This window comes from Solea solea, chromosome 10 (assembly GCF_958295425.1).
Source record: "Solea solea chromosome 10, fSolSol10.1, whole genome shotgun sequence".
Classification (NCBI taxonomy): Eukaryota; Metazoa; Chordata; class Actinopteri; order Pleuronectiformes; family Soleidae; genus Solea; species Solea solea.
Genome location: NC_081143.1, coordinates 19,710,911 through 19,731,937, shown reverse-complemented (window position 1 = coordinate 19,731,937; position 21,027 = coordinate 19,710,911). Strand labels below are relative to the sequence as shown.

At 39.6% G+C, this 21,027-nt stretch overlaps 1 protein-coding gene across 2 annotated transcripts; it reads right to left on the bottom strand.

The window, feature by feature from the left end:
- Window positions 1-1,783: 1,783 nt before the first annotated feature.
- On the bottom strand, window positions 1,784-17,770 carry slc24a2 (solute carrier family 24 member 2). Of its 2 annotated transcripts, XM_058641529.1 has the most exons (11): window positions 16,239-17,770; window positions 13,906-15,036; window positions 8,328-8,363; window positions 8,059-8,170; window positions 7,728-7,838; window positions 7,270-7,308; window positions 7,076-7,155; window positions 6,625-6,762; window positions 6,432-6,521; window positions 5,143-5,309; window positions 1,784-4,728 (listed from the first exon to the last, which is right to left on the bottom strand). In XM_058641529.1, exons 2-11 carry the CDS (start codon window positions 14,827-14,829, stop codon window positions 4,479-4,481), a joined length of 1,947 nt encoding a protein of 648 aa, XP_058497512.1. In that variant the 5' UTR covers window positions 14,830-15,036; window positions 16,239-17,770; the 3' UTR covers window positions 1,784-4,478. The 2 variants fall into 2 exon arrangements, with proteins under 2 accessions (XP_058497512.1, XP_058497513.1); XM_058641530.1 differs by lacking the exon at window positions 7,270-7,308.
- Window positions 17,771-21,027: the final 3,257 nt, after the last annotated feature.

Genomic DNA, 21,027 nt, shown 5'->3' with positions numbered 1-21,027 from the left:
TCTCCTCCCTTCTCTCCTTTTTTTATTTTGAACTTTTAGGCGCATTATCGCCCCTGGCGGATTTGTAAAGTACAGCATCCAAATCGCAAAGTTTCTGTTCACAGTAGTCAAATATTTCCTTCAGTAAAGAGACTATTACTTTGATGACATTTTACCTTAACGTACAGTGTGTAACACTGGGACGGATTATGAGCAGAAATGTAATGTAACATATTGATGATGTAGGGGAAGTGTAATAATGTAAACATCTTAACTGTTCAGACAACAACGGTTATTATATTGTTTAATTGTTTTTAGTGTTTACAGAAATAATGAGTTGATATTGCCTTCACCTTAATGTATTTTCCGTATTCTTCTGTATTCTTTGCATTCTGGAATTATTGTGCAGTTAACATTTGTTGCCGCTAGTGGGCGCTGTTGCACCATGAGAGCAAAAGTGTCCGACCTCAAATCCGTTTGTAGTCGCTTTAAAACCACTTGATTACCTTAGACCAGGGGTCTGCAACCTGTGGCTCTACAGCCACATATATATATATATATATATATATATATATATATATATATATATATATATATATATATTATTTTCGTCCTTCTTATTTAGAGATCAATGAAAGTGTTTTCTTATTTGTGTGCATTACATCCAATGTCTACGTCAAATGTGATATTGAAAACCAACCCAAATCCTGACAAAACTGTCCATCTTTGGATGCACATACCTGTTTATGCCAGGCAAGTTTTCTCAAGCATGAACTACATAAAATAAAATCCAAATATTGCTTTATTTATGGGTTACTTTTAATTAATTATCCACCAACAATGGAAGGACTAGGTCTTTATAATTCTGTATCTACATATATATTGGCTCTATGTACAGTATATATGTATATGTATATCTGGATATGAAAAACATTACATGTAATATTATCTTAATCTTATCAAATGGGTTTTGGTATTCATTTTATTTGGGTGGAGAGGGGACAACAATGGCTCTTTTCATTCTAAAGGTTGCAGACTCCTGCCTTAGACAATGAATGAGCCTTTACGTGGCATCACCTTTGGTAACACACCCTGGAGTGCAAAACATGGTCCAGTGAAGTTCCATTGACACTCCAATGTTTGTTTTTTTGGACAGTTGTTGCTACATAGGGTGAATCATCAACAAGGAGACAAGTCTGAAGCTCATTTAAAACTGAAATAAAAGTAGCTACCTTATTTACTTTCTGAACAGTGGAAGGAGGGTTGACAGTCTTCTCTGCGTCCTGCAAAAAGGGGATATGATTATCAAATATCAAACTGACTGTTTTTAATCAAAGGAATACCTGAAGTTCAATAACAAAATAAAACATCACTGTGTGCCATTGTAGAGAGAGAGACACATAAACAGAAAGGCAGGGGGAAAGCAAATTAGTATGTTGTTTACTGACTGTCCTCAAGCATCCAGCGAATCCCCGTTGCATCACACTGGTCAAGGCCACACATGCTGCTGTAAGAGGCTTGTGTCAAAGAAAAGCAGATCACATCCTGATAGATGACACTGCAAATGTGCTTGCTGCTGTGAGGAGTCCAAGGTGAGGGTGAAGTGACCTGAACTTTTAAATGGTTTGTTAACTTATCATTTTAATTGGATCCTTTGAGATGAGAAGGTTTCCAAACTTGACAAAACCGTACTGTCGAAGTGACCCAATTTCATTGGTTAAAAGCAACATGCCAAATCAGTCATCATTAGTCTGTTTCTGGGCCTTTAACTCAAAACACCACTTGTGAAAATGTGAATTTTGATTTATTTGATCACATGACACATTATACACAGTGGAGCGACACATCTTTTTACAGTATAATACACAGTTCAGATAGTACATGGATATGATACCATGCTTGCATAATGTACACAGTAGATTCCAAAGCGAAAGCATTTCACCATTTGTCAAGGTAATCAAAATAGTTGAGAAGATGTTGCTAAATGCAGTCATTCACACACATACACACACACACACACACACACACACACACACACGTCTCACATTCACATGAGATATGGAAACGATGCTGCATTTACAGGCTAAAATTAGAAGCTGGAGACTTACATTAAAAACTGTCTTCAGGTTTGTAAACTATGCTCTGACTATCATTACATACAGGCTTTTATGTACATGCCTCGTGTTACAATACAAAATACACAATTGACCACTGGGGGAATGGGAATAATTGTGCTCAAATTCATGGATAAACTTATACAAACATATATTAATTTGTAGTGTAAAATATATAGTGATTAGTGAAAACGTTAAAATAAAAAAAAAAATAGTATGGAGAATATAATGTATAACTGCTGTTTATGGACAATCCGATCCAGTGATGTGAAAAGGGAAAACCCATTTATGACATAGTTTTGCACTGAAACTATTTAACAATTAAACACTGAACAACTCCTGCACCACTGTACGAAACAAAAGCAGAGGAGGATGCTATTCAGACAGATGAAAGCATTTTAAACATGTCTGGGATAATAACTTATCTCCCTCATATTGTTCTATTTGACATAGAAGAAGGAAACATGTGTCACATGTTCTTCTGTAGCGGGCTGTGGGCGACTGGACTTGCTTGAGTTCAGTTGAATACGTTTCACCTCTCATTCAAGAGGCTTTTTCAGTGGGAAGAACTGACACAAGGTGTTCAGTTCAGGGTCACCTGAACTGTTCAACTTAATGACTCTCTAGACCGGTATCAGCCTCAGGTTCTTCCCACTAGATTGGTCAGAACTGAAGAAGCCTCTTGGATGAAACGTCTTCAACTCAAGCAAGTCCAGTTGCCCACAGCTAACTACTGAAGAAGACTATGACCTGGATGACTGTTATAATGTCTGTCTGAAAACCTGTTTGAATTCTTTAAAAACAATCGATTATCAAAATAGTTCACTGATAATTAAGTAATCGATTGATTGTTTCAGCCCTATTTGTGAGTTTCCCTTCATCAGTTTGTAGAAAATTAATGAGAAAAAGAAATCCTCAAGTCCCCATAAACAGAGAGGAAATGCACATTCTTCTTTATTGTAATCTTTTTTGCAAACCTTTTGGAATATGTGCACTGGATAAAGTCATGGAAACCATTCTTTACCTTTAAATTAAAATGAAGATATTTAATTTGTATTAATGTAATGTAATGTAACTCGAATTCGAGAACAATGTGGGATGTTTTTCCTCGTCCATGTTTGGAGTTACGTACAGAGAAGTAAAGACATAAACATATGTGCACACACATATTTATATTCATATGTCCATTATGTATAATTTCTCTTAAAACAAACTAGATTTCAAACTGTATGTCATAAAATTAAAAAAAAAGAAGGTATCGTGTGAACATCACAATGATGGACACATTAGGCCTTTATGATATACAAAAGGCCTACAGCAGCCTACAGCAATGTATATGCATTATACAGCATTATACAGTACTTGGCATCAGTCGTTACATCACAGAAACCATTTTGTTTTTATAAATGCATCCATTCAAGAGAGAGACATGAAACTGCCGTCCTCCCGTCATTGTCCTTTCTCACTGGGAGCATTCCACTGCACCAGAAATTGTCCAGTTTTTTTGTCAAGTAAATTAATTAATCTTGTTCTAAAGTGGTGTAAGTAAAGGCAGACAGATAAAAGAACCAAAGAGGGAAATAACCAAACTTCCTTACAACCTTATGACACAAAAAACTCAAATAAAATAGTTGGAATATATTGATAAAAGCAGAAATAATGAGCATGATACATCTCATCCACTTCAGTCTTGGTCCATGCTACACTATTGTTTTCTTCAGTACATATCTATAACATGGAAAGTAGAAATGCTGAATTTGAAAGCAACACTAAAGCATCTCTCTGCTGATGACATTGCAAAGCCACACAGGTGGTGGAACGGACAGAGTTAAAATCTTGAGGTCTGAGAAGCAGCAGCTTTGTTTTAGACAGATGTGTTTCCCCGGTTTGATATATATGATCCCACCAGATCTCTGCAAACAAACAAACAAAACAAAAACAAAGTTGTTTTCACCCCTTGAGTCTTACACTGCCTCGTAGTCCTTTGATTAAAAAAAGAAAAGAAAAAGAGTTTTTTGTTTCAAGTTTCCATCCTGGTGGTGTTCCAATCACTTTCAGCAAATAATAGGTAGTGGATAACATGGTTTCAGGTGAGAGGAGTTTCTCTGACTAGGTGGCATAAGTCCATGAATGAAGGACTGGCTCGTCTACCACTTCTTCAAGGCTGTGACGCACCAGTCTGCACTTGTGTATGTTTATGAGTTTGCTTCAGGTACAGGTTGAAAGTGAGCGTGTGGATGTAGAGCCGAGTATCTGCGAGTGTGCAGTCCGATACTGAGCGTGTGTGTGTGTGTGTGTGTGTGTGTGTTTGGGTCAGTACGATAGATCATTGCACACATGTATGTTTACTCTCTGAGAATCAACCAGTCACTGTGTCTCTCCCTCTCAGATGGTGATGGGACAGGAGATGATTTTGTCCTCCAGCATGACGCTGACGACGAGGAACACGAAGTAGAGCAGGAACATGAGAAGGCCCAGAGACTTGCTCATCTTCCACTTGCAGGTTGCAATGGAAATGATGACGAAGAGGAGCATGATGAAGAGGAGGACGATGGCACAGAACAGGCCGTTGCTGCTCACCTCTATTGGTTTGAAGTCGTTGATGATGTTGTAGAGGAGCCAGGGGAATGGCAGACTGGGAGGAGGACAAGCAGAGAACATTCAGGTTGTTGTTGATGCTCTGATTCACAGCGAGAGCTCTTGTGTTACATACTATCTTATATGTGTCCTGTATGTATACACATTACATGTCACTCTCTGGGTGATGGAAGCAGGGTTTTAACAAAGGGGTAAGACATGTGTATGTTGTGACTGTCCTATACTCTTTGGATTATTTGTCTGGTCTCCTTGACTCATCATGTGATTTTGAAGGGTTGGAGGGTGAGGATGATCATGATAGGGGAAGTGAGGATATGGGGTGATTGAAAAAAGAAACCAAACACTGTTCTGTTCTGTCCTGTTTTGTTGTTTCCAATCTTCCCTATGATCTAAATGTAATGGTGCCATTGATGACAAGAAAAAGGTTCTCCTTGTCGTATGCAGGACTCACCCCACAGTGATATCAAAGATGTTGGAGCCCACAGAGCTGGACACGGCCATGTCACCGAGGCCTTTTCGTGCCACAATCACACTGGTGATGAGGTCAGGGATTGAGGTTCCGGCAGCTAATATGGTCAGACCCATGATTTCCTCGGTAATCCAGAAAGTCTCTCCAACCTGGTGGGAAGAATGAATCGCTTCATGTTGCAGCAGCACAGTTTTGATACACAGTAGAGTCAGAAAAGACATTATCTTCTGCAGTCTTGTAACTGGTTTGTCAGGTACATTTTGGATTAAATAAGATCATATTTGATATTATTGATATCACACAGGAGAAATCCAATTGCTACAGCTTGTTAATGTATGTTTTGACATCTCTAATGTTGTGTATTAAGTACAACATTCATTAAGACATAACCTTTGTCAACACAGACTATTATCTATTATAATAGTCTGCTATTATATGCCAAAGTGCGTGGTCAGTCTATAAGCATGTCTTCTCTGTACATGCATATATTCAAGTAAGGACAACTGAGGCTCATATAGTTAATTTTCTCTGAATTCTTTCTTCATGAAATTATTTGTTTAGACGAAATTATTTTAGCATGATTCAGCAACCTTAAAAGCACAGTATGTAATTTTAACGACATCGGGGAGCAGTGTAACACCGGATATTTCCTTCCTCACGTTGACATGACATTTCCTAGGAGGTTTGCCCCGGAATTTATAGCAGAGAGTAGAGACAGGTAAAGAGAATCTAAGTACACTACACAAATTACATGACATGTTATTTACATGTTACAAGTACACTAGTCAACACAATATAGATTTGTCTCATTGTTTTTTCTTTTAATTTTAATGCAGAAATGGTACATATTATACTGTATCTTTAAGTAGAAATGAGTGAATGAACACCGATGTGGTCAGAACTGAAACTGTAATGAGTGCTGCGATTTACTTGGAAAAATAAAGTAACTCTGCCACTGCGGCACAGACTGAGGGGAGAGCATTTCCCTGCTGGCACAAGCAGGACTATAATCCTTAATGGCACTTTTTTGTATTTTATCTGACATATCTCCAGAAAAAAAAGCAGAGGCTTCTCCTTGCACACATAACCCCACTGCTTCAGACCTGTCCTTGCATTTGTGCTGTTAAAATAGAACGCTCTTCGTCAATCTGGCTGTGGCTCAAGGCAGATTAGTCGGGATTAGCTGCCGTGGTCACACATTCAACACCCTGACTGCTGCACCCTGGTAAGAGGAGGCTTCAGAAGTACTACAGTAGAAACAGAAAATGTACCTGGTGAGCCCACCACACCATCAGGTAGGAGAAGAAAGCAATCCAACAGATGGCGCCAAGAAAAGTGACGGGGAAAAAACGCGCTGAGCTCTGAAAATAAGTAAATGAAGACAAAAATAAAAATGTCAAACAATAGAAAATCCCCACCCAAGTATGGGAACATGTAATATTATACATGCACGTGTGTGGTCACCTCTCGCCTGACGTCGGGCAGTGTGATCCACAGTGGAAGGACAATGGGCAGGATTACAAGGTAGGTGAGTCTTTTCCTGTTTGTGTCTGGCCAGGCCAGGCTCAGAGGCTGGTCTTCATCCTCCTCTTCCTCACCACCCTGAGGAGAGGTTTGTATGTTTTTACTGTATACATCAGTATATGTATTTCCAGCAATGGTGAAACCATAACTGAGTGAAACGTGTGTTTATTTATTAAAGATTTTCTTCTATACATGCTTGAGGTTCCTACAGAAATAAAAGGCTTAAACGGTTGTGGTGTTGATGCCAGTTGATGCTCCTAGAAAAATCTCTTCATAACTAACATTACTGGCTTTCTTTATTACTGACCAGGTCGACAAAGACATTTTTCTGTGAGCAGCAACTGGGGCATGGACACTTTCTTTAGAAGAATGCTAATGACAAAAATCGTACCTCATCTCCTCCTACAACACCGTTCATGGGTGGTGTGACTTCCACTGCTACGTTCGTACTGTTGGGGATGTTTTTATCAGCTTGAAGAAAGAAAAAGGAGAGCGAGAGAAAATGATTTTAAATACCTCTCATAAGAGCAGTGTGGTCAAATGTACTTAAGTGAAATAGTAAGAAAAAAAGATGAAACTTTGTACAGTTTGCATTTCTTGAAAGTTGTGTCTTAGAGGAGACTCCTGTGTCGGGAAACACAATATCCTTGTTAATTTTCTCAGCAAACAAATTAAAAACCGTTACTCAATAATGAAATAAAGTAAATAAAATGACTTTCCACTCGTGGTTGTAAGCTGCCACTGGGTCCCATGTGTTATTAAAAATATCACAGTAAAAGTGGGGGAGGCTTAGTGATGATTTCACTCTTTGGCAACAGTGCACACACTTTAGAATGTAACGTACAAACTCAAAACTACATACAGCTATGTGTCACAATTGTATTACCATTATATAATTACACCTGCGATTAATATACTGTAGATTCATCTGTGAGCAGTTTTAAAATCCATCAACTAGCCACTGTTACTGTAATGTGACTAATTATCTGCTAATTGACCTGTCTTTGGGTTTCCACATATTACAATTCATCACTGTTACCCACCTACACCATTGGCAGTGGCAGCGGCAGCAGCAGCAGCAGCAGCGGCAGCGTCTTCTTTACACTTCTGCTTGGCCATTTTGTGAAGGATTGAGGCCTTTTCTTTGAAATGTCCTGAAGTAAGTAAGGAAATAAGAACTTTCTATAAGTTTGTGAATTAATGTAAATGAATACATCTGTGCAGTGGGGATGTTTCATGTTTCAAACCCTAAACACAATATTTTAAAGCATCGTCTAATATTAACCTTTAGTTTAATTATTGGTGGATGAATGTACTGTAATAATCAGTGCATTGTCATTTCAGTGCGTGGGTATTCCCCTCTTACACCCCTACCTTCATCGCTGAGTGGGTCCAGTGTGTGTATCATGAGCTGGAAGATGCTGTTTCTCATCACAGAGTTGTGCAGAGACGCACAGCTGCCCTCTCTCTGCAGTCTGGGTTTTGCCTGCGACAAAAACACTCTCATGTAAGCAAATGTGAAAATGTACATATTTATTCTGGTCTAACCTCTCTAGTTAATATTGAAAAAATGAACGTGAAAACAGTTTGTTCTTAATCAAATGCAGTACAAACCAGTACTTAATGATAAGTTAAAAACATACCATCAGCTTGTTCTCGTCATCTCCTGGTGCAGTTATCTTGGGGAAAACAGAAACAAATATATGTTGTCTTTTACAGCTCTACACATACAGTGACACTAAATAGCCGTCAACAATAATATTTAATGTTTCTTAAACACTGGTGTTTCAGTTTGTGTTGCTCTCTGTTAGTGAGAGAAAAAGAGAAAGTGAAAAAAAATCAGCCACTACATTTAACTCTGCAGATCCAGAAGAGATCAAAACACAATATTTGAAATTAAAATGTAAAAACCACTTCAAGGAAAGAAACACAAGCATCAAAAGCAACGGCCACTCACAAGCAGCGTTTTTTCCCATATAATTTTTTTGTTATGTATATTTTTTTTAATTTACTTTCAACACATAAACATATAGACAGACTTTGTCCCCAATTAGACAAATTGTCCCCAGCTGATTGGTCATTTGTCCAAAAAAAAAAAAAAAAACGGTCCCTGAATATTTGAAACACATAAAGAAGTGAACTCACACAATTGTTCTTCAGAGGACATATGCAGCACAAACACACAAAAACAAACAAACACACACACACACCACTGAGGGGTAGGTTTGACAAAAGTACACAGGTGATGACGTCAGGTGTGGAAGGAAATCAGGGACTTGGAGATCAAACAAGTGGGATTGCAGAGTTTTGTGTGGAAATGTTGTGCTTTGTGAATGTACATTAATTGCTGTTACACTGACCACCACAGGATTCTATTTATTTTTATAGATAGATGGGGGAGGTTTGCACAGACTGTCATAGTGTCCTACACTGTCCTATACTCTGTACTCTGTAAATAATCAAGACACTGATTATGTGTAACTTTAGCTAAATCTTAAAAAGTCTGACGTATCGTTCAAAATCACTAGATCGAATATCAGACAGATAAAAATGTAAAATGTGATACAATTCAAAAGTCCTATATCTCACATGCTTCACTATGCAAACATATAAATAAAAATCAGCAAAATCATTTTCGCTAAGTGATGTGTTGTCGGTTTATTTATTACTTTTGGGAGAACAATATGTGTTACACAGCTGGAGAATGATGTGAAATGACTCGGCAAAAATGTCTTCTCAGCTTTGGACACAAAAAAGTGATATGGTCCCATCCCGATTCCCAACATACAGATCACAGAGCGACTTCCCTAACATTCTATTACATTCTTCCAAAATGGCTGTAAACTCCTCCTCCTCATGTACAAAGCACTTAATGAGCAGTTCCTAATACCTAAAGAGCTAATTGCACCTTACCATCCCAATATATTACTTATTTCCCTAAAATGCAGGCCTACTTGTGGTAGTAGAATGGGAGGCAGAGCCTTCTGTTACCTTCTGAGGAACCAGCTCTCAGTGTCAGTGTTAGAGAGGTGGACACCTTTCAGAGTTAGACTTTATACCTTCCTTTTGATGAAGTTTATAGTTAGGACCTTAAGATAACATATAGCACTATACAAATACATTTTGATTTGATTTGATTGGCAGAAACTTAATATATTGCCCATAAATATGTTTGTATATAACTGTGTCTAATTATTTGACAGTAAACTTAATCCTAAAAAAAGTATTTCATATGTACTTTAGACAAGGGCCTTGCTTTACAGAGCGGGCCAAACTTGCATTACTATGTTTCCATAGCAGCCTTAATGGAAAACTCAATTTGTTTTACAGTCTAACTATTAGGTTAGGACAATGTTTCGGTAGTTTTGAAATGACCAAGACAAATAATAGGAAACGTAAAGAAACAAATCTGTGTCTACTAGTCAACACCAACCCTTCTGTCAATTACTGGGCTGGCTGTAACAAACTTGTCGTGGATGTTGGATAACACATGTAAACATGTTTGAAAAAAGTCAGTTACACTATTTATAACAAGTTATAAGTTATAATAAGAGACATCACTAGTGTGTCTTTAATATAAATAAGAGCTGAACTGTACATGTCCAAATTCATTCAGTACAGTGCACCAAGACCAGAATCTCTTTCTCTCTCTCTCTCTCTCTCTAGTGTCCACCTGACCATCCAAGCTGTTGGACTTAGCCAGGATTAATCGACAAAGATCACCCCTTTTAGACGGGTTATTTTCAAGCCTGCGTGTGAAGTCCTGCAGTCACTTTCACAGGTCACTGTGCTGTCAAGAAAACATGATCTCACATCATCTCTGACCAAATTACTGCTAGTTTTTAATTGATGATTTGCTCTTTCATACACATTTTTGGGGGGCATTTTTACCTTTTGTTAGATATAACAGAGAAGTGTAAACATGGAATGGGGGAGTGGACCGACAGCAAAATAATCCAAGCCACGCTCAAACCCGGGTCACTGCAGAGGGCCTAACCTGCAGGGCACCAGCTTAATCAGCTGAGCTTTCTGGGGCCCCAATTATTGATGGTTTTTGCCTGAATAAATGCTCTAAAAATGTAACGCAAGAAGCTCCAATCACATCAATGTCAATCCTGGTGGTCAAACATGGAAATCACAGCTGATGTTAAGAAATAGCCTTTGCAATTTTTCAAAAGAGATTTTAAAATATAAAAACACACAGTCGGTCAAAATTAAGCCAACAGCTGCAAAGTTGAATTGAATTGTTTAACGTTAATGCGGATGTCACGTTTATGCTGATGTCACTGTTAAAATAAAACAGTTAAAACAGTTAAACAGAAAAGGGTTTTTTTATGGGGAAATTTAAAATTTTACCACTTAGTAACCAAATAATTATAACCTTTGCTAAACAGTTACTAATCTAATGACTTAGTCTGTTTAGTCACACTACATTGTGCTTGCATTGTGATTCAGGGCAGAGGTTGTTAATGGCAAGAAGAATATGGATATTTTGTCTGCAGAGGACAAGAGTGACCATGTGCTGGACGGGGTGTTTATTGTCGTCACTGCAGGTAAGCAGTCCATAAGGGGATCAGAGAGGATTGACATCTTTGGTGCCATCAACAAGCAAACCACCACATCTCTCTCTCTCCCTGCAACATAGACTGCATGCAGCACATATAATCTATAGAACCTCCACAATAATGCATAAACATAAAATCTACACCAGGTTATAAGCAAAACTGCAGGCTGTGAGAGGAGCAGTCAGTCATTTCTCTCAGTGATTTGCTGATTCCTGCTCCTTCAAGGAGCATCTGACTATTATTAGCGACTCTAATGGGATTAGAGAGCATTAAACTGGGGGATTATTTAGCAGCGACCCACACATGAGAGCAAGGCAGTTGGACAGCAAGTGCCGGACAACTGGGAGGGAAAAGCTGCTCTTGGTTTGTGGGGAGGCTGCCTAATAAACAGCTGATTCCCAGAAGGGCACTAATGTCAACCAGAGCTTCTGCTTCTGTAACAGCACACTAATGTACTGGCTCACAGATTTGCTGGAGGGGGAAACGGTACATGACATTTACAAATACTACACAGTTCAAATGAGGTGGAACTAGGTGGAAAATCTTACTTAAAAATTTTAACAGTCTATGATACAGGAGTGTGTTAGTCTTGGGCAAATAACATAACATGCAAGTGAGAGGCCAAGTGATATTTTGGCTAACTAAATCTAGATCTATTATGTCACAAATATACAAATCATATGAAGAAGCTGATCAAAGAGGCTTCAGCAAATACTGCTGAATATTGGAATATTTGCATAGCAAGATTTGATCGGCTGAAGCTTGACCTAAAGCTGAACATTCCTCAAGTTCTCTCTTCAAATGTGAAGCAACAGGCCGACAATGCACACAACCATTAATTGTTCAGCCCTTTTCAACAATAGTGCCTGAATGTAACAATCCTTTGTGTTCATTCTAAATTGATTCTGTGGTTTTACATTTGAATATCAATGATTACGAGACACAATCGATTAATCACAGCAAATCATTTGATGAGTAGGTCAAATTTGTCAATAGTTTGACAGCCCTGCTTTATTTTCATACATCTAGAATCAAATAAGTAAACCTCTAAATAAAAGCAAATCCTGTGTTTTCATTATCACCTACAGTGTTACAGGTTTAAAGCTTTAAAGCAGATGTAATTTGGAGGAGCGTGACAATGAGCTGAGGAGGACTTCTACTCGTCTGAATTTATCTTCACAAATGACTTTGTTTAGAAGTGGACTTCACCTTTTAGGCCTATAATGATACGAATGTTCATACTTTATAGGGTAAAATAAAGCAACACTGCACTGGTACATGCCCCTGAAGAACTGGTGTTGGGTGATGCTGGTCTAAGTTTTAACATTTGTTCACCTGAGCGCCGTATGAGATTACAACATCTGAGAGCAACAGATCTGACTCTAGCGGCACACACGGACAGAACATACAGCAGACAAACAGCAGAGAGACAAACGTGAAAAACGGGCGTTTGTGTGTTCAACCTTCACATCGTCAGTTCTCTAATCTCAAAATGATACTCGCCCCGTCCTCTCCTCCCTGAAAGCTGACATGAAGTGATTGGATAAGTGATTGCAGGGTTCTAAGTGTGTCACAATCAGCTAAACCCGTCAACAGGAGTCACATTGTGCAAGAGCACCACGGAAGAATAGACGGCAACGTTCCACCTTCAGACTGTCCAAACATGTGTTTATGTCATGGGCACAGAGGCTTGTGTGGTCTGTGTTTGATGAGGTGAAACAGGTGACCCACAAACACTCAGGAGACACTCCTGTCCACTTCAGCCAATGTCACGACAAAGACAAGGGAAGCTAAAGGGGATGAAGTGTGCTGATGGGGAGATTTCACAATCTGCATCTTTGTTTTTTTTTGGTTTGAGACAGTACTGTGCAAATGTCTAACCATTTGATTTGTAGTTTCAGCAATGTTATAATGACCATCTATCATTTATCAATCACTTTTTTGTAACACATCCAGAATAAATCAAAAATAATCTGATACAGGTTAAAGTGTCAGGTATTCAGTGTGACCTGCCCTCACACCTGAACAATAGTACAACCCTGGTTCTCTTATAACTGGAGTTGACTCGTAAATTAATGTTATTGGTAAAACTTGTGTTTGTCCTACTAGTAATGTTTGACAAATATCTGCAGTGAAAAAGATGCCTGAGCTTTATGAGCTTCATGAGTAACATAAATAATTACCTGCAGCAAATAAATAATTACTATTTAAGGAAGAACAATGCAATGGCTATGTTTGTACTTTAATCCAGAGCCTGGCTGGATTTACTGTATGTCTGGACTGAGTTACTAAAAGTAGTGAGTGAACATGAAACCCGTACCTCGACTTAGTCAGCATGAAGACACTGCAGAGACAGGCTCTGCATCTGACACTGCATGAGCCACACAGGTGGCAGGATAACACAAATCTTTATATCCCTGCCGAGGGGAACCAAGGATGGTTTGGCTGCCTGACATCAGATTTCTAGAATAGGAGGCTATTCTCAGCATTGTTGTCTCTGGTATGCTTAAAGATTTTGTTGTGCCTGATGAGGATGCTCGTTCAGTGAATGACAGTATTGGGGTACATGGATATGTGCATGGATGGATGATGGATGGATGGACCCACATTGAAAAAAGGAAAGGAAAGGAAAAATGGATGGATGGATGAGGCTCACCTTTGGTGCAGTCACCAGCTCTTTCACCTGGTTGTTGCCTATCCTGCTCTTGATGAAAAGTTCTACTTTGGCATTGAACTTCATGAACGTCACATAAGCAGTGTAGCACAGCAGCAGGCTGATACTTTCCTCCATAACGATTTGATTATCCAGAAAGAAGTAGATGAGCATGAGCAAGCCAATGATGTAGAAGGAGACATCTCGAAACAGAGGCCACCAGGTGAGGTTCAACACCTCTTTAGAGAACAGGGCGCACATCCCAATCACAAACAGGATGTTGAATACAGCTGAGCCCACAATGGTCCCAATACCCACATTACTGTGAGAGATAAAAACTCCAATAACAGAGGTGAAGAGCTCTGGGGCGGAGCCACCAGCTGCCATGAACGTGGCCCCGGCCACATCATCAGAAATCTCCAGCTTTTCTGTGATGACCGTGAGCGCAGGGACGAAAAACTCATCGCAGACGATGGCTAAGGCTATGAACATGTACATCATGCCAAACATATGAAGCATCACGTAGCCCTCACGTCTCTCCTGCACAGTGAAGTAGTCCTTTGGATAATCCCCATGATTCATGTGGACATCAGCTGATGGCATGGCTACAGGTGTGTGCTCAGGTGCAGCTGAGAGGTTCTTGTACTGCAGAAGAGTTCTATGGGGCACTGCAGCCTCTGCTGAATCCTCAGCACCCGATCCCAGCCCTGTGGCCACTGTCGTGGCCAGTGACAAGGCACTCCATGAACAGACTGTGCAGACCACCACGACGCTGACGGCGAACCCCAGAATCCGTCCGGGCCGCAGCTTTCTCCTGAAGCGCTGGTAGCGGCGTCTGGGGCAGCTGCTGTGAGGACCCAGAAGAGCGGAGCTTGAGGAGGCCACCATATCTTGCCTTCTAATGGGTAGCATGAAACCCATGGCCATTGGTGTAGGTTGTCAGGCAGAGTGGAAATGTCTGGAATCGCCCCCCAAAGCTGGGTTAGTGGTGCTGGTGGCTGAGAGGGTGGGGGTTTGACAGGCCGCTGCGGTTCACCGATTTGTTTGCATGCTGCTCCCCGGTCTAAACACAATGGAGACCCGGAAGTCTGATTCCTGGATCCAGCCCATCGGAAGGTTCCCTCATATTAATCACTGGATGAAAAAAGCAATTGTTTATGCAAGTCAGGAGATTGAAAAAACAAACAAAGAAACAAACACATACATTTGGAGTAAGAACATTTTACTCACAGTTACATGAGTGTGGTGCATCTTTTTAAATTCTTCAGCTCCTGATACACACTCACTCACAGGCCTATAGCCTCACTCACGATACTTGTTTGCAGTAGTGGAAAGAAATTAAGTACATTTACTCAAGTAAACATTTGAGACCCTTTCATGTGACAATTAATGCTCATTTTCTGCTACATCTCAGTGGAAAATATTAATCCTTTTTAAATCAGTACATTTATTACCTGTTCCTAGCTGCCTAAAATGTGAAGGTTTTTCATATAAAAATCACAAATATGGTTTTCTAAGATACACACACTCAATGGTGTATATAAATGAGCTCAACCTCAACCTGAATATAAGTCATAACTTCAGGTTTTATAATAATATGACAAGGAGTGTGACAATTCTGCATGACAACTTATATTTTAGTACTTTAAAATTACTGAGTAAAGGTGGAGGGAGGCATTTGAGTATTTTACTGTCTTCTATTGGTTTTACTCCATTAAAAGGTCCTGGATATTTTTTCTCTTGCTGTATATTTTTCTTTTTTTTTTTATAAGTACAGAAATTCCATTGACATGTGACTACATAAAACACCTGCACTATTCTATTAAAATTAGCTTCTTTTTTTTGAGAAAAAATGCTAAATGTTTTTGATAGGAGCAGTATTAATAGCAACAGTTATGTTAGAGCACTGTGGCCTTCTTGAAATTGTGCTGAGAATAGGCGAAGCTTGGACATTAGTGAAAGCTCATTAGGAAGCTATTTAATCCCTGAGGAGACATACTTAGTTTGGCCGCGGCTTCTGCACAGTCAAAGTCAAAAAGATGATACCAAAAAAAAATGAACTGGATGAAAAATAAGATGCTCATTTACAGATCAGCCATTAGGCTACAACTGCAATGTTGGACGTTGTTTTCCACAATGAACAGAATAAATCTACTGGCAAACACCAGTGTCAGTCATTGTAAAACTTTTATTTCACTTTGAAATCCCACTGTGCTCCAGCAGCAGTTCTTCAAGAGACACTCTGGATTTCATGAAGACTTGAGCATGAAGACAAAGTACAGCTGCACACACACACAAAAAAGACAAAACACAAGCATCATTAATTGTTCTCATACCGCTTTTGGATATTTCCCGTTCCGCAGGAAGAACTCCAGCAGGTCGGGCAGCACCAGAATATTCCACTAAACTGAATCTCAAGGGAAACAAAATGTCACAGGAGGACTCAGTGTTAAGTGTGAAGGTCCCAACAGCAAATCCTCAGTGAGATTTTCCTCTCAGCAGAGGTGGAGCTCCAGTACATCATTTGACTCTGCCTCCCTTCTCCCTCCTTATCCCCCCTCCCTCTGTCTGTCCATGCCACTGTCCAAGAGCGAGGATCAGTGCCGTCTCTAACACCATCCCCCCTTTCCCGTCTCCCTGAGTGTTGCGTATGGTTTCCTCCCAACCCCACATCCAGGAAAATGTTCTCTTCCAAAATGAGCTTATGGAGCTCGATGAGGCTGAAGCCTATTGTGCCATCAGATCATAGAGCCGTACATGAAGCTCTTGCAAACTATCCTAATGGCTCTGTGACACAATGTGCATCGAGCTTCATAACCTTGAAATGAAGGTGTTAGGATGAATGAAACTTACATCTTCATTCTGGCACATTATTTTGATCAAATGTTCTGTCAATTGTGTATTTTTGGTGAATAACAAGGCTTTCTTCATTTATTCCCCCCCCCCCCCCGTGAGCTTTTCTAGTCTTGATGAGCTGCTTTACATTACAGTTTTACTATTCACACGCTGGGTTTAACACGACATGGGTTTAAGTGTATTGTTCAAGGACACATATAGACTAGCAGAGCCAGGAATTTAACCCACAACCTTCCCGCTGAAAGAAAACTTGCCCTACCACTGAGCTACCATGGCTCAATCCTTACTTCTAGTACATTTACACTTCTTTAGTACATTTTATATCAGAAAATTACATTTGATACTTAAGTACAGTAAACGTCATATACTGAAAGACTTTTACTTAAGTAACATTATAAAAAAGGGACTTCGACTTCTACCAGAGTCATTTTCTGGTAAGATACTTTTACTCAAGTATCCCTTTTAGGTACTTTATACAAGACTGCCCACATGTCTGTAATTGGCTTTGAGCACAACACCTGCTCTTAAAGGACAATCCTGCATCCTTCACATATAGCACAACAGCAAAGCCTACTGACACATGCTAATCTGGACCCTCGCACAGACAGGACACCGAGACGCTCAAGTGCAGAATCACAGTATAGTGTGTGTTAGGAAGCCCTTTAGGAGACGACCTCCTCCTCCTCTTTTTCAACAAAAGAGTCAAATTAATAAGGAAACGAAAAACACATCTCCCAATCTTGCCCAGAGACTCGAGGTTGCCAAATAGTTTAAGGATCCAATCCCACATGAACCAAAAGACTAATGTTCCTTATGACTTACAGTACTGTGCAAAATCTCAGGCCGCTGTAGATTTGTTATTTTTTTAGCAAAGCTATAATGACCATGTAGTCGAATGACTCGTCACTTTATTGGAACAGATCCAGAAACGACAGGAAACATGTATGCAGTTTTAAAATGACCACTTCTCCACAACTCAAGCATGTTGTTCCCTATTCTGTTGTGAATAGGGAACAACATTTGAGCTCATTGTCACGTGGCTAAAGCTTTCAGTTCTCATGTGCTTCCATATGTTCCTCCCATTAAGGAGGTGCTATGTGTATGACAGTTGGATTGGTATGCTGTGACTGTCATTGAGTTCAACTCATACAACGTGTGTGTGTGTGTGTGTGTGTGTGTAATGCTCAAGCATGTCTTGAATAAACCTGGCACAATAGAGCACAGCTTTTACCAGTAACATTAATAAGGGTTTAAGAGAGTCAGGGCGATGCTGTCAGGGCGGGTCACCCTAAATGCTGGACACGTTAACCTGTGGTCATTTTAAAACTGCATACATGTTTCCTGTCATTTCTGGATGTGTTCCAATAAAGTGACGAGTCATTCGACTACATGGTCATTATAGCTTTGCTAAAAAAAACTGTCAGTCACAGCATACCAATCCAACTGTCATACACATAGCACCTCCTTAATGGGAGGAACATATGGAAGCACATGAGAACTGAAAGCTTCAGCCACGTGACAATGAGCTCAAATGTTGCTCCCTATTCTGTTGTGTACCTCTGTGTCTATAGGAGAGAATAGAAATGTAAAATAAATTGCATTTTAATAGGGTTCTACGCACTTTGTGCTCGAACCTTAATGATTATTTTTTCAAATAAAACATCAAATAAAACAGTTTTTTAAGTATCGTATAATTATAGTAAAATATATTTGATATTTTTTCAATTAATTAGTTATTTAATTAATCAATTAAGAAAAAAGTATTAATATAAACTTTGGCAGCTGGTGACACATTCCCTGCTGGGAACCAGCCTTTGTTTCTCACTTCCTACTGTTCTTATCCAGTTAAACAGGGGCATACTTAATGGACTGGACTGCTATCCTTCGCTTACAGTCACTCTCTTTCATCACCCAGCCGTGACCATGGAGTAACACTGAAAATCTTGCTCAAATAAAAGTCAGGTTTCATGATTTCTCTGGCTGTATGTTGGTTGCTCTCCGGACTGGGAAATTCTAACTTAAGATTGTCATAATGTAGGATTACATGTCAAGGCCACAGCTTGAGGTCACGCCTGGTTCGGAGCAGAGGTGTTTGACCACAGTACACAGATTCTTTTTAGGCCATCGCTGCTAGATTAACGGCTATGTAAAGTCCTGACAAGGCTAAACTTGTTACACAAGCAACCAAGTTAACCTCCTTTCAGGTAGGCTGAGGAACATCGCCTGCAGAAACTGAAATACAGATAAGTCTCTTGGCATGCAGAAGGAAAACCTCACTTGACCTTCGGTAGATGTTTCAGGTTAGTCCATTTTACACTTGGTGGGGGGGGGGGGCTATCTCAGCTGACATAGGGTGATGGGTGGGGACACATAGAGACAAACAACGATCCACTCACATTCAAAACAAAAATAAATACCAGTGTGGTCCAGTAAGAGGTGACTTTATATGGATTTACAATGCACTTATTTCAGTAAGCTGTAAAGTTTGTTATTTTTTTGCGTTCATTTGAGTGCCATTTTTTACTGGCGATGAAAAGTGAAAGAGATTCCCGTTGGTCTGTGAAGCTGAGATCAGCGGCAGCTTATGGACTTAAAGCTCCTGCCTGAAATAGCTGCTAAGTTATACATGATTTAGAGAGAAACCCTTCATCTATGAGCAGGGAGAGCCCAGGCAACCGATCGATGGGAGTTACAGCCTCTTCAGGGACACTGGCCACTCAGGAAGACACGCCCCCAATCCTTTACACCTATCAGCCACACCCAGGTTACAGTTTTCTCCGAACATTTTTGCACAAAATATGGAAAATTTGGCCCAATTTTCTCAAAACCTTGAACACAAACTGAAAGTGGAACGTGTTAAAATCAATATTATATACTTGTGTCTTAAAAGGAATACTTTTTTTTTTTTGCCAATCGCCATGTTACATATTCAAATAAGGGTGTTGCAAATGCACGGTTTTGTAGATGAACAAAATTGACAAAATAATGCAATTTGCGGCCAAAGATTTGCAAAACTGTGATTTACACAAATATTTGAGTGAGACCAATGGAAGTGTGTTTAGACTGCAGCAGCTTAGAGTCGTGTTGTTATGCGAGTTCACAGAATTCTGTGCACGGTAACATTTTGGCGTGTATAAAATGGCGCATTTCGACAGGTCCACCCTCTATGACACCTGAATAGAGGAAAGATGATAATTATCTAACGCTCTCATGCCTTGAGGTGAGAATTGATAAACCTTTTTAACAGGTTAAGTCTCAAAAGTTTAGTTTAGACGTCAAAGGGGCCGTCATGATGAAGTCTACTCTGTTGCAGCTACTCACAATCTGCTTATGTTTCAAAAACAGTAGCTTACATTTCAAGTGTAAAATAGAAAATGTGGGCCCACTATTGAATCATTAATCCCAACACATTACGGACAGTTAATCGTCATAGCTGAGACAGCAGGTGTAGAAGGATATGAGTTCTACACAGTCCCACCTCTTCATCCATGACACTGGAGGCCACAGACAGACAACTAAGCATAAAATCCTCTGCCTCTTAAATGCAGAGAGGATTACACCTGCATGTCATTGAATGGGATGTTAAACCGTCAACCACATAATTAAAACAAATAAGAGAGAGCATGGGTGTGTGTGTCAAGTCTTGGGAGAATGAGGGGAAACTTTCACAGTGGCAAAGACTTGTTTTTCCTGCTTTGAACTCACGCTGACAAAAGGTTGACTCTCCAATCCAGTCAGTCGTGATATGAACAAGAGAGGAGCAGCTCCATCTAGAGATCAAATCAACAAAACTCCAGTGAGTTAGAGTCAAACTGAGACTTGAAGGAAGAAGAATGTAGCACTAAAAAGTAGAGCTGCACAGTATGATAATAAAAAAATTCTAATATCAGGATTTTAAAAAAAATCCTGATAAAAAAAAACACCTCAAAATGTCCAACAAGGAAACACTTAGTCTACATCTTATAACATTTATGTTTAGATTCTTACCAAGACTTTTAAGAGAGGATGAAAAAGAACTGCAAAGAAAGAATCTTCTCAAATCCGAGTTGCATGAGGAACATAGAGTTGCAACAACCTTTTGTTGTCAGGCACACAGAATATTAAGGTGCCAAGAGCAATTTTTGATGACATGCCCTAGGCCATGAATTGTAGTACAATAAACAATACTGACAGAGAGAAATGTTGAACTTTAAAAATCCAGCCACGACAACGAGTGTACCTCTCTACATGCTTCACAGCTGTCAAACACCAAAGCAAATTGCACGGAGA